Raw genomic sequence first — 12867 nt, forward strand, 5'->3', positions numbered from 1 at the left:
CACACCAATGTATTTTTTTTGCCATTCATCACTTGCTTTTGTACCTGGTACTGCCCCCACGAAAACTTCCAGCTCCAGCGACTGCACCATCGCAATATTGCTTCTATGAACTTGCAAAGGTATTAGGCATTTTGTTACCAAAAAATATTGTTCTTCAGTGTCCTGTATAAGAACTAAAAGACCATTTTTTGTTCTGTTGAACTTCAATATGTTTAATTATTCAGTACATAGTTAAAATAAATAAATAATAAATAAATATTTACGCAAACGTTCCATAATTGGCACCGTATAAACCCGCACTAAGAACTTCTATAATTATTTCAGAAGGATTATTATTATTATTATTCTAATAAGTTAGAAGGAAGCTTCTTCTGGCAAGAAAGATGAGGAAAAACAATTCAGGCTCTGTCTGGTAGGTAGGTATATTGTAACCCAGCAATGTCTAGGTAACAACCGGTAATACCTACAGTTAGGTACCGTAAAGGTAGGTACCGGTTAGAAGCGTCGTATTTTGTAGTAACTTTAACCGAGCATTCCGGACATCACTATTTTTTTTTACAGCTGGTAATATATTTTATAAGTTGTCAATATTAAATTCTTCGTTATGGCTTCCTCCTATTCATATCCTGAATTATTTTTGGCGGGTTTTATATTTACCTTGCCCTTTTTATATGAAAAAAGTAATGTTTTCCGATATTATTTGAAGTTTTTTTTGTATTACGCATACGTGTTGATAACATGTACGGTGCTTTTGCCCGTAGTGCTAATATATCCTCGCGACGTAACAAACCTAATGTAAGATATCGATTTATTTAGATATTTCGTGTTCACTAATTTGTTCGTGCCACGAACATGCTATAAATTTATGGTAATTTCTTTCGGCAGAGTTGCTTCCAGATTTTGCCGCTATGCTTCGTATATAGTTGGTATAGAATGGGAATTGCGGGGTTTGGAACACTGGGACAGTGACCAGTGCTACATTGTGATATCCAATCATCAGAGTTCACTTGATATACTGGGTAAGGTAAAACCAATATTATGTTTCATATTTAAGTTTTGAAGTACATACATTATATCACAATTTCTATTTAAGGAATGTTTGAGATGTGGCCTCGTATGAAGCGCTGTACAGTGGTGGCCAAAAGGCCCCTGATGTTCACTGGTGCTTTTGGGTTTGGAGCCTGGCTATCAGGTCTAGTATTCATTGACCGATTAAAAACTGAACGAGCTCGTCAACTCATGAAGGAAGCCACATTAAGAGTCATTAAAGAAAAAGTATGTTGGATTTTTTATATATTCATTAATATAATAATATTTCATGTGCGCATTTCGCTTATTTATAAGTTTAATTTAATACATATTTATAATATTATTGTTGTGTATTGTTTGTAGACTAAACTCTGGATATTCCCTGAAGGGGCACGCTACAATAAAGGAAGCATTCAGACTTTTAAGAAAGGAGCATTTTATTTGGCCATTGAAGCTCAGATACCTATCATGCCTGTAGTATTCAGTCAGTACTATTTCCTTGATAGTGAAACCAAGACATTTGAACCAGGTAAGAATAGTCTAATATTGAAAACTGAACTCCATTGAGTTAAAATTTGCCTTATAAATATTTAATTTTATTTTTGCAGGTAAAGTAATTATTACAACATTGCCTCCGATCCCAACTAGTGGAATGACTCGTGATGATGTTGAAACTTTATCAGAGGTGGCTCGTGAAAAAATGATGGAAGTATTCTATGAAAGTTCCAAAGATTTGGTCATGCAAAGGAAAATTGCCATTTAAATGCCATACACCCACACCACCCACCTCCTGTAACATTCCATTGGCATACTGAAATACTAAAATGTGTTTCCTAGAATTTTACCCATAGATAATAACATGCATTTGGTTTTTTTGACTGATTGTATTTATATTTATTTTAGGCACTGAAGTGGTCAAAACTACATAACAACTGAATCTAGTCAATTTATTTATGTTGTTAAATTATGATAATTTTTATATGTTATTTGATTGACAAAAATTTTAATTTATTGTAGTAGGTATATTTTGATATGTAGAACTAACAAGACTCAGTGCCAAGTTATCAACATCTTAGATCTGCAAGACATTTTCAGTGTTTAAATCCAAAAATACCTGTACATTTAGTTCCTTTATTATGAACACTATCTAGTCACAATTTTTGCTTTTTAGCTAATAAGTCAAATATATTTAAGGACATTTCCTAGAACTAGTTGTAAGGTTTACTCACCATTTAGTTGACTGATATTCCTAATGTATGATCTTCCTTTTTTTGTCATTTACAATTGTTCATGTATACTGTAAGTCAACCATGTTATTTATTTTTACTTAATGTAGTGTTTAAGATTTATTGACTCATTTTATTTCGAAGGTTCTTTGTTACCTTTCAGTATTATTATCCTAGTAATAAGTTACCACATATTAGGTAAATGTTTGCCACTGTTGTTTTAACAGTTCCCCATGGTTCCATGTGACATGGTGTTATTAGTCCCAATACCTGTACTCCACAAATTAAATAGTGTGTAGTAAGCCTTTATGTTTTGCATAAAGCTTAAGTACTGTTTTAATAAAACAACTTTTGAGAATTAAATATTTATTGGGCTAAGCCAATCTATAATGCAATATAAATATAATTTGGGCTGTGTATGTAAAGATATACAATAAGTGTTTTGTAAGGTGAGGTTGTGAGTTTAATTTTCACATATTTACACCAAACACCAAGCTTAATTGATAGATAATGGTGAACAAGAAGCAATTAAGACATCACTACATAGTATAAAACAAAGTCGCCCATTTTGTCTGTAGTCCCTTCGTATGCATAAAACTTTAAAACTACGCAACGGATTTTGATGCGGTTTTCACTAATAGAAAGAGTATTTTCTCCGACAGGTTTTTATATATAATTGAAATACATTGAAACTATATTAGCTGAGTTATAGCGATTTATGTCCAAGAAGTCAGAAAAAAAATCTAATTGAAGATTGCATTTGTGCGTGCGCCGCTTATACCGTTGGATACAAGTAAGAACAATGTATAGCAAAAACATTGGTCTTTATTAGTTCTACAAAAAAGTCCGCGATGACATATATCCAGCTTTTTTATTTAAGTCACAAAAACTACTTTTCTGTATTAAAAAAACATTTAATTCGTTGGGTGATGTTTAACTGGTGATATAACCAATAATACATATATCCTTATCAAAATAAGTAAGTTCATCATCACGAGCATTTAATTTAGATTATTTTTGCAGTTTACAGTGTGTTATTTAGACATATAGTTTAGGAGATATCACGATATTAGTATTGCGGCACGGTACGGGCCGGCCGCGATCGACCGGCCCGTACCGTGATACCGTGATCGGCCGGCGACTTTGATCTATACATATAAGACAAAAAAAAATCTGTACATTACTTAAATATTTTTTCCAAAAACTGATAGGGGGGGCGATCAAAGAAGAGTCACAGAAACCAAAAAACATTTTAATATTTTAAACGCGGTTAAGGGAAAGAGAAGTTATTGTGAATTGAAAATTAGTATCCAATATGTGTTGGTGCGTTGACTGTATTTGTCGAAGTAGCGGGATACACGCAAACGAAGTTGCGCGGGTCAGCTAGTATTGTATATAAACCATATTGTACTATGTATGAATTTAAATATTCCTCATGTAACTGTTTATGGCATTAGGATATATATGATATGTCCTATGACCAACTAATTTTTAACTGATAACCTGAATTCATCCATAGTTTTACATAAAATGGTAAACATTCAGCTTGACTCAGAATTGCGAATAACAATAAAGTGTTTAATGAATGGATCCATAAATAAAAGAAGTTACATTTGCTATAATTGTAAGTGGGCGCACGTGATTAAACAGCACTTGTGCGAGAGCAGTCTTAAATAAACAATTGCACATAAAATACAAGGTATTTTAATTTAATATGTATTTAGTATTTACCCCAACATAAAAACAGAGATTGCTGATGATATATCGCCATGTCTGTGCTATATTAGTACACTTTACCATGCAGGCGCTCTATATTGTAAACAAATCATAGTAATCTCACTTTTCTACCTGCTACATGCTCTCAGCATAATATAAAATAAATATATATTGATTCACAAATATGTACAATTTTATGTATATAAATATCGAAGTAAATTCTTAGACATTAGATTTATTGCATTATTAAATATTCCATAAATAAAAAGCAAGTTCTAATTTGTCTACTAGTCATTCCAACCCTCCCCCCAGCCTTCATTCTCATCAACACTATCATCTGGAACAAAATTTAATTTACTGCTAACACCTTGCGTGACATTGTCTTGAGCAATATTTACAATTGTTGGTTTTTCTATAACAGGTGTCATGTCAGCAAAAAAGTCGAATTCATCGGCTCCCTTTTTAGAATGCTCATATTTCTGATTCTTTATATCTAATTCAGATATGTCTACAATATTCTTTTTAGCCTGTATAGCAGCTTTTTGTAAGAGAATTGTCCTTGATTCTGGAATGTTATTTGTTTCTATTTTAGTTATAGGATTTATATTTTGAGTTAATTTGTCTTCTATGGAATTTCTATGGATGAACTCTTCTTGTATGATATCTTCTCCTATGATATAACCCGCTGTTGCAGCACTTAATTGGCGGCTGTTCTCCCAGTCACTCCAGTCATCTTCACTTTCAATCTTTTTGCTTGTTTCGGTAACCATAATCTCATCTTCTAAAGATTCACCACCAACTGGAGAGGGTCTTTCGTTTAATGTTAATGTTTTTTCAAAAGAAGTTAAATCATTGCTATCATTTTCGTATATATGTTCAGAACAAGGTAAATCTTGTAATGATTTTGCTATAGGATAGTCTTTAGGTTCAGGTACAGGACTGGTTGTGGGCAGTAAAGGTTTGCCCTTAGAATTGGGTCTGCCATCTGTGAAATGCTTAGACCTTTGTCCTCCAATAACTGTATCAGCTCCCAATATAGGCACTAATTCACTCAGACATATTAAAGTGGCTGACACTAAATTGTCATCTGTGTCCTTAATTCCCAGAAGTAACTGAAACAAACACAAACAATATTGTAATATTGCAAATGAAATATTATTTGTACATATTTTCCAAAGACAACAATTTATGATAATTACCTCTGGCAGGATATGTTGTGAGAGCTCTTCATGAGAAAATACATTAACAAATTTGGCAAAATGTCTTAACAGTAACATTCTAATTTGACTGTCTCTAACACCAAACAACTGCATAAGTCTTGGCTTTATGTGTTCTTTAAACACACTGAGACTGAAAAATCCTAATATTTCACCATTTGGTATCCTGTCTGAAATTATAGAAAAAAAAACATAATTAAGTTCTATTAACATTATTTCATCTGTGTCAAACAGTTAAATAGAAGATTAACAAAGATTACCATTTCGAGGTTTGAGAATAAAAGGTATGACTTCTTTTTGAGCAGTCTGATCCAACATTGTAAGCCTAGATAGTAAGAGGCCACCCAGTTGCTTTGCCACTGTTTCTTCATCATAACATTTAAGGTTGTCCAAAATACTAGAGAAGAACTGGCATTTCTCATCTTCTGACTTCAATGGTAGGAAGTTAAGGAACTTATAAATAGATATAAATTCATGATTAAAGAAATTATGTAGCAATGCATCAGACAATTTAGGTCTCTGTGAGGGATCCTGATGCTGCAATGAATTTCTGCAATATTTCCTAAATTCTTTTAAATGGGGCACTTCATCTGAAATAATATAAAAATAAATTGGTTAATGATTAATTAAGAATTCATGTGAAGAAAATAGAATAAGTTATATTAATGTTACCATCATGACAGTCTTTGAATACATCATCAACTAATACTGCAAATCCATATTGGTCAACTTTTGTAGTAATCTCATATGAGTCTTCATTAGGATCAACAGCCTTATCATACCTGCAATAATAAAACAAACGATTTTAAATACAGCTACAAATAATATAGGTATTATAATAATCTGGCAAGGTCATTTAAGTAACTTTCAATTTAGTTTAAAACACCTTTCTCTTTACACAAATGAAGCAACAATACACTGCTATTTTACATCTTACAATAGTGTATAATTATATTGTCTTCAGCTGACTGTAGATCAATAATAAACTTTTAAAAAGTAGGTAGTTTATAAAGTTTTTACCTATGTATCCTTGCATGTTTTAAATAAGCAGATGTAAGATCAGCAAAAGGGCACAAGTACTGCATTCCTCCTAGTTTCCACTGGCCATCTCCCGTCACATATACTGCTGACATACTTACATTGTTATGGGACATACCAGCCTTTAAGTGAAAGGAAACAAACAGTTAGTAGTCTATTGCATACAACATTTATCTCACAATGGTACATAGTGAGGCAATAAAATAATTATGAACATTAATCAAAGTAATAAATGTAATATAAACTAACCTGCTCTTGAAGAAATACTAGCGCCCTTAAAATATTGTTCAGTCCAATGCAGATCTGAAGCGGTGTCAAAGTATTTAAAATTTGTGACAATGGTTGCACATATTCAGTCGCTAAATGAAGTGTAGAGCGCTGCTGCCAAGCTGATATGTATCGTACAATACATGGATGGCGATACTTCAGCAGATTCTACAAATGACGACAATGTTTTAAGTTCATAAAATAAACAATCCATTCACCTCACTTGGACAGAACTTACATTAGAGAATTTTTCTAGAGGCGTCGATATAGCCCAGAGAGGGCCTGTCGCTGCTTCTCCTTTAAACACGGAAACTGATCCATCGCTCTTTAAGCTAAAATACCTGCAACTATCCTTAATAGTGGCCTGATAGTGGCACCAAAAATCTGTTATCTCTATTGCCTTATCCTCAATTTCTAATCCACTCAGCTGTGAACTCTCATTACCCATCATTGAGAATTTTGTCCGATATTTGTCATATGTTTATCATTTCAAACTTTTAGTAGAAAATTATATAGTTGTTGGTATTATTTAGAAATTACAAGATATCACAATATCGACGATTGGACATCTACGTGACATTTCCCAACTGACATTATTGATTTAGTGTTATCAGACCAAAAAAATGCATATGCTGCTGATTAGGCGCTAAGTATATTTAGTAAAGCTTGAAAATATTGGTTTCGAAGCAACTGTAACTACAGTATAATATATAATTTTGAGAGATGAAGTTTTTTTCAAGTGTTTAAATAAAATGAAAAATATGTAAACATTTTATTTTAATTTGGACGGTTATTACGAGAAGCGAAATACTCACGTATAAGTACATCACTATTGACTGTCAGTGTCACAAGAAAATACAATAGAATGTCAGTGTCAAATGTTTAACACCGTACATTTGTAGCAAAAATGGCCTCGAATTTGCTGAAAAAAGCGGTGTTTTCTAACCCGTCAACTATAAAGAAGTCTCTCGGAATAATATACAATGCGTCCCGCAACCGTAAGTCTAATTTTTCTTCCGTATCTTACATCTATGCTCATTTTTTTATGTTGTGATTGTTACGTCATTTCGTTATAGATTGGAACTACCAATATCAACCTGGTCAATATCCTAAAACTCCCGAGGAGCGCGAGGCTTCAGCGAAACGGTATGGCATGACTGTTGAGGAATATCAGCCGTATCCCGAAAGTATGGGATATGGTGACTATCCTAAACTGCCTGATGTTGGAGAGGACTCAAGGGACCCCTACTACCCATATGATTGCCCTGAGTTGAAGAGAAACTTCAATGAGCCTGTAAGTCAAATTAATTGAAAATCTTTTAGTTTATTAACTAAATAGCAGACAGTAATTTCAATATTTTTTAATGTTTTGTTGATAACATTCTTTATGCATAACCTTAACAGTAAACATTTATTTTTAGATCCATGCAAGAATGGAAATTTTCGGTGGAGACCGATATGATCCTGCTATGAAGAGAAGGTTCTCACTCCTTCACCAATGGACTTGGTTTTTGGGCTGTATTGGTGGATTCTTTGCCCTGTACTTCTATTTAGAGAACTTCAAAATTGGAAGGCCTGTTACTGCCAAACAATTACCAACAAATGGACCTCATTATTTATTCTGTGCTAAGTAGACAAGAAGTTCTAAATCTGTGAAAATCAGATCACTTGCTTAGAATATTTGTTTTGTTTTAGTTCAAAAAATAAAAAGAACTTCTGGTTATTTGATGTTGTTTTAATAATGTTCACCACTTCACTTCAGTTTTTTTATGAAATACAGTTTCAGACATGGTTTTTAAGGGATTGAAATATAGAGATGAATAAAGAATTACATGAAAAGTTTGCCATTACATTATTTAGTAACTGTTTTATTAGCAAACATTGTTTACACTCAATGTTGAGACTGTTAAAGAACAAGGAAAAGACAAAACACTGTACTGATCAATGCTTACACAACATTTATCAGTAAGACAGCATGTGTTCAACTTTTTTGAATGTGATAAATAATTTGTGCCATCACCTCTGTGGTAAAGTTGCGAATCTCCTATTTCAAATAACTGCAGATTAACATGGCACCATAGAGGTGACAACATAATAGATAACTATTACTAAGAATAACAATACAAATTCTAATCATACTTAGCATCACTGATATCAGTCATTGCTATAAGTTACAGAGTTACTTAAAAACTAAAATTATTTGTATATACTAGTAAAGTATTCATCTTCTAAGTCATAAAGATCAGCGGCTATATCATCTCGGAGAGACATCAGTTTCTGGTCACACTCCTGTTGCTTGGTACGAAACAGCTTTGAGTTTTGAGTGATGGCTTCATTGACTGAAGGGAAATCATTTAATATCAGATATTGTTTTATATCCGATACTAGTTTCATTAATGATTCACCAGCTCTCACTGAAACAAAACATGGTAAGGTGTAATTTAGTAGCACAGCAGTACATTAAGTTTCATTATTTTTGAATATTTGTTTAAATGTAAAAGACGAATTGAGATAAAATTTAAGATCACTAGTCAACGTCACAGAATAAAAAATGGCATTTACCTATGTTAGCAGCTCTCACTTGCATTTCAAATGTATCTTGTTCAATTTGTGTCATCCTGTTAAGCTGAGATTCATTCTCAAGTTTGGCCAGTTTTATAATTTCTGGAAGAGATTTATGGTGATTAGGAGGCAGCATAGTATATAGACAGCTATTCAAACTATCATAACTTGTTTAGTAAACAAAAATGAACACTCAAAATACTGTAAAATTAAGAAGCATTATCATTACCTTCAAAATTTTCTAACATACTCTTCACATCTTCTTTTAATCTTGTTGTGTAGGATTTCAGTAAAGCTTCCTTATTTTGGGGCAGATTTCTTTGCATATTGTATGAAAACTTTATAATTATTTTAATAAATACAGTAGTTTTAGCCGTCTAATCTACGCTATGAACTGTCAACTGCGAGTCTAATGTTGTCAAAATTGACAAACATCAACGAGTGTTGCAAAAGTAAAATAATTTCTTGGTTACGAATATTGATTCTAAAATTTATTTATCAATCTATCCGTAAATCATAACATAATTCAATAAAATCGTTGGGTCGTGCTTCGTATTCTTTGCTTATAAAAAAAATAAAATTGTACAGAAAAATAACAAATTACAGGCTAACATGAATGTCAGAGAATTTTATTATAATTTGAAATAATAATATGCTTGTCGGACGGTAGCCTCAACGATTGGCAATACCAATATACAAAAACCGGGTATTTCCGGAAGTCCGGAACCATAGAAAATGTAGAATTGTTCATACAGGAGATGAAAGTGAATAAAATAATTTGTCCAAATTATTTCAGGTAATACAAATCACTAAATGAGGCAAACACACAGTAAAAGTACATTTATTATCAATTAAATGTTAGCTTTTATTTTTGGTAGATATAGTCACGTCGTATCACTTTATTTGTTCTGGTTGGCGAATCGGGAATATTCTTTGAGACGAAGAGCATGAATATTGATGAAGCCAGTACTGTCTGCCGGCGCGAACCCACCACTTATATCCATAGATACAAGGTCCTGATTGTACAAGCTCTTTGGACTGGTTCTGGCCAGGATATCAACTGTAATGAAGTTTAATATTAAACATTACTTATTAAGGCGTATTCAACGTAAAGACGCATTATATGAGTAGAAAAGCGATACTTTAACGATTAAAAAAAAAAGCATAGAAATAAACTTATAACTATAATCGTACCATTTCCTTTATATACTTGTAGGGTTACGGACCCGCTAACATTCTCTTGTGATAACTCCAAGCACTTCCGAGTGTAGATTCCTTCAGGTGAAAACCAGAAACCGTTGTAGACAAAATCAGACATCTTTTCCTGTAAATGTTTCTTTACCCTGAAACATAATTTGGGGATTATAACTACGACCGACATACATACTAACATCTATTAAACTCTAAAGACACTTTTTACACTTAGTGAGTAAGGTAAATAGGTAGATTATAAGACTATCAGTTTTCTAGTACCTTAAAACTTCCTTATCAAGGACGAAAGTTTCTAAGTCAACGTGTGCAACGTGTAGAATTGTTCCAGCAGGTGTCTCATATAGACCTCGAGACTATGAAAAAAACATAAAATTAGATAAATACTTAGACCTGGATAAAAAAGTAGTTTGGTCTGTATTTTAATTGAACATTAATACCTTTAATCCCAGGAACCGATTTTCAACGATATCAATACGTCCAACACCGTGCTGGCCACCCAATTTGTTTAGAGTCTCAACAATAGCAAGGGAATCAGTCACAAGAAGGGCCTTCTCATGTCCACTTGGAATTCGGACAGAGACCGGCAATCCTAGGGAAAAAATAGAAATATGTAGGTAAATAATAATATAATGTTCAAATTATATATTATTGTCTTGCACCAGTCTACAGGTCTTGATAGGTTCCTTTAAAAATGGTTACTCTGTAATTTTTATGATTTTATTTTGGCAGTTAGGTGAGTCTCAAGTTTAAAAAAGAGCCAGATTAAATTACCTACCTTTCTCAAAATTGATATCAATTACACTCGCATAGTCTTCAGCGTCTTTCAAGTCCCTGGTCATTTTGTATATTCCTGATGGCGGGATCGCGCCGGGATCTTCCAGGACACCAGATTCGTAACTGCAAAATACACAGAATAGTACAACACAAGATAAATACTTGCACATGGGCTGATTAATTAGTACTAAAAAATTAGTGATTCAGTACCTGATATGCATAATGTTTTCATCAGTAGACCATGGTTCCTTAGGAGTGGCAGAAACAGGAATGTTTTGTTGTTTGGCAAATTCAATGAGATCTATCCGACCCTGGAACCTTTCGTAGAACTCTGGAAGACGCCATGGTGCAATCACCTAAGCAGAAAAAAAATATACATTAACTATTGAAGATACCAAAAGCCATAAAATTTTTGAAAACGCATGTGAATTGTTGCTTCTTACCTTTCCTTCAGGCCATAGTGAATAGACGCTGAGCTCGAATCTTACTTGGTCATTGCCTTTACCAGTAGCGCCATGAGAAATGTATCTAAAAAATTCAATTTTGTTACAATGCTAGCTTCGAAGATTGTAAAAACTTCAAATGAAGTCATAGTAGTTAACTATAGGTACCTTACGTTACGACGTAAAAGTAATTTAACAAAGCGTAGCTGTAACTTAATATTTAAAAACAATTGGATTACGTACTTTGCTCCCAGTTTCTTGGCGGCATTGACTAGTCCGACCGCTATACAAGGCCTAGCTAGAGAGGTACCCAAGTAATAACGGCTTTCATATATCAAACCCATCTGAATTGCTGACAGCATGTAGTTAGACACAAAATCTTTGCGCAAGTCTTCAACGATTACCTAGGCAACAAAATAGGGCCTAATTATTATCTGGATCATTATTAATTAATTATTATGCTTACTTCTATTCTATTATCTAAAATGTTAATGGTGAAGCTGAGAAAAGTAAAGGTGATCTCCTCACTCTCTCTTTTCAATCACTTACATCTTTAGCTCCTATTCCGAGAGCTTTTGCTTTAGCTTTCGCAAAATCTTCATTTTGGCCAACATCTGCCATAAAACATACGACATCATAGTTCTTCTGGATCAACCTAGAAATTAAAAAGTTATAATATTTAATAATAGTAACATACGAAATACGGTCAACAAAAATAATCTCATTACTCATATCGTTTTCTACCTATGCTTATTTAGCCAAACCGGCAATCGAACCGGGGACAGTGCACCTAAGGAACCTCGGGATCGCAAATTATAATAGTTAATGCTTTCTTGGCCAATCTAGGAACTAGGAACACATCTAATGTATAAGTAATGTGGTTAACTTGAATATCATAATATAAATATGTAAGTTCTTAATTATTGGGCAGGTAGGTTAAATTCGGTGATGACCTTTGTTGTGTATCATCCAAATACTATATGCGTGATGTTGTACCTACGTACTTACCACTTCAAGATGCAACTTGTATCAAGTCCGCCCGAGTACGCGAGGATAACGAGATCTTTAGCCATTGTTAGGTGTTTATTCGGAGCCAGCGTCTAATAAACTGGCAGTTGTGGATTGTTATTACATCGACGACTACAGTCTGTACACGATAACCCTAAGGTTAACAAAATACTGATCCGATAGACAGACCACATGATCTTCAAGTGTAAAAACCTACCTACATTGTCTTGATAACTGTACCTACAACATTCTGATCTCGTAGGTAAGAGCAACTGCGGCGCTATGGGTACTAGTCCATTCAAAATATACGCGTTCCGATTTCCAGACAACGCAATTTTGTTTGTTTAGGGGGAAGAGAATAAAATTACTTTATTC

The 12867-nt window shown here is 33.5% G+C and overlaps 5 protein-coding genes across 5 annotated transcripts; 2 read left to right on the forward strand and 3 right to left on the reverse strand.

The window, feature by feature from the left end:
- The first annotated feature begins 581 nt into the window (after positions 1 to 581).
- Positions 582 to 3953, forward strand: LOC142984125 (1-acyl-sn-glycerol-3-phosphate acyltransferase alpha-like). Its single transcript, XM_076131518.1, has 5 exons — positions 582 to 795; positions 886 to 1019; positions 1094 to 1275; positions 1393 to 1558; positions 1638 to 3953. Exons 1-5 carry the CDS (start codon positions 605 to 607, stop codon positions 1790 to 1792), a joined length of 828 nt encoding a protein of 275 aa, XP_075987633.1. The 5' UTR covers positions 582 to 604; the 3' UTR covers positions 1793 to 3953.
- Positions 3949 to 7072, reverse strand: LOC142984120 (protein-associating with the carboxyl-terminal domain of ezrin). Its single transcript, XM_076131505.1, has 7 exons — positions 6732 to 7072; positions 6476 to 6661; positions 6209 to 6348; positions 5861 to 5970; positions 5449 to 5778; positions 5171 to 5358; positions 3949 to 5083 (listed from the first exon to the last, which is right to left on the reverse strand). The coding sequence occupies exons 1-7, from the start codon at positions 6942 to 6944 to the stop codon at positions 4259 to 4261; spliced, it is 1992 nt and encodes a 663-aa protein (XP_075987620.1). The 5' UTR covers positions 6945 to 7072; the 3' UTR covers positions 3949 to 4258.
- A 259-nt stretch (positions 7073 to 7331) lies between these two features.
- Positions 7332 to 8216, forward strand: ND-ASHI (NADH:ubiquinone oxidoreductase subunit ASHI). The gene is made up of 3 exons (XM_076131532.1): positions 7332 to 7491; positions 7570 to 7787; positions 7915 to 8216. The coding sequence occupies exons 1-3, from the start codon at positions 7401 to 7403 to the stop codon at positions 8125 to 8127; spliced, it is 522 nt and encodes a 173-aa protein (XP_075987647.1). The 5' UTR covers positions 7332 to 7400; the 3' UTR covers positions 8128 to 8216.
- On the reverse strand, positions 8208 to 9467 carry MED22 (Mediator complex subunit 22). Its single transcript, XM_076131543.1, has 3 exons — positions 9285 to 9467; positions 9056 to 9157; positions 8208 to 8907 (listed from the first exon to the last, which is right to left on the reverse strand). The coding sequence occupies exons 1-3, from the start codon at positions 9379 to 9381 to the stop codon at positions 8690 to 8692; spliced, it is 417 nt and encodes a 138-aa protein (XP_075987658.1). The 5' UTR covers positions 9382 to 9467; the 3' UTR covers positions 8208 to 8689.
- Positions 9468 to 9865: 398 nt separating this feature from the next.
- Positions 9866 to 12632, reverse strand: Ass (argininosuccinate synthase). The gene is made up of 10 exons (XM_076131556.1): positions 12493 to 12632; positions 12034 to 12139; positions 11728 to 11888; positions 11485 to 11569; positions 11252 to 11397; positions 11043 to 11164; positions 10705 to 10856; positions 10529 to 10620; positions 10250 to 10398; positions 9866 to 10115 (listed from the first exon to the last, which is right to left on the reverse strand). The coding sequence occupies exons 1-10, from the start codon at positions 12555 to 12557 to the stop codon at positions 9955 to 9957; spliced, it is 1239 nt and encodes a 412-aa protein (XP_075987671.1). The 5' UTR covers positions 12558 to 12632; the 3' UTR covers positions 9866 to 9954.
- Between the last annotated feature and the right edge of the window lie 235 nt (positions 12633 to 12867).

This window comes from Anticarsia gemmatalis, chromosome 2 (genome assembly GCF_050436995.1).
Source record: "Anticarsia gemmatalis isolate Benzon Research Colony breed Stoneville strain chromosome 2, ilAntGemm2 primary, whole genome shotgun sequence".
NCBI lineage: Eukaryota > Metazoa > Arthropoda > Insecta > Lepidoptera > Erebidae > Anticarsia > Anticarsia gemmatalis.

Excerpts from the sequence above, each read along its gene's own strand:
- MED22 (XM_076131543.1), bottom strand. The coding sequence starts at position 9,381 with ATGCAAAGAAATCTGCCCCAAAATAAGGAAGCTTTACTGAAATCCTAC. Across the intron at positions 9,158-9,284 it reads TATGTTAGAAAATTTTGAAG|AAATTATAAAACTGGCCAAA; the intron begins GTAATGATAATG and ends AATCTCTTCCAG. Across the intron at positions 8,908-9,055 it reads AGTGAGAGCTGCTAACATAG|TGAGAGCTGGTGAATCATTA; the intron begins GTAAATGCCATT and ends GTTTTGTTTCAG.
- LOC142984120 (XM_076131505.1), bottom strand. The coding sequence starts at position 6,944 with ATGATGGGTAATGAGAGTTCACAGCTGAGTGGATTAGAAATTGAGGAT. Across the intron at positions 6,349-6,475 it reads TAGTATTTCTTCAAGAGCAG|GCTGGTATGTCCCATAACAA; the intron begins GTTAGTTTATAT and ends TTTCACTTAAAG. Across the intron at positions 5,779-5,860 it reads ATTCAAAGACTGTCATGATG|ATGAAGTGCCCCATTTAAAA; the intron begins GTAACATTAATA and ends ATATTATTTCAG.
- LOC142984125 (XM_076131518.1), top strand. The coding sequence starts at position 605 with ATGGCTTCCTCCTATTCATATCCTGAATTATTTTTGGCGGGTTTTATA. Across the intron at positions 796-885 it reads CGCGACGTAACAAACCTAAT|AGTTGCTTCCAGATTTTGCC; the intron begins GTAAGATATCGA and ends TTCTTTCGGCAG. Across the intron at positions 1,559-1,637 it reads AACCAAGACATTTGAACCAG|GTAAAGTAATTATTACAACA; the intron begins GTAAGAATAGTC and ends TTATTTTTGCAG.
- ND-ASHI (XM_076131532.1), top strand. The coding sequence starts at position 7,401 with ATGGCCTCGAATTTGCTGAAAAAAGCGGTGTTTTCTAACCCGTCAACT. Across the intron at positions 7,492-7,569 it reads ATACAATGCGTCCCGCAACC|ATTGGAACTACCAATATCAA; the intron begins GTAAGTCTAATT and ends ATTTCGTTATAG. Across the intron at positions 7,788-7,914 it reads AGAGAAACTTCAATGAGCCT|ATCCATGCAAGAATGGAAAT; the intron begins GTAAGTCAAATT and ends ATTTATTTTTAG.
- Ass (XM_076131556.1), bottom strand. The coding sequence starts at position 12,557 with ATGGCTAAAGATCTCGTTATCCTCGCGTACTCGGGCGGACTTGATACA. Across the intron at positions 11,398-11,484 it reads CACTATGGCCTGAAGGAAAG|GTGATTGCACCATGGCGTCT; the intron begins GTAAGAAGCAAC and ends TTTTCTGCTTAG. Across the intron at positions 10,116-10,249 it reads ACAAGTATATAAAGGAAATG|TTGATATCCTGGCCAGAACC; the intron begins GTACGATTATAG and ends ACTTCATTACAG.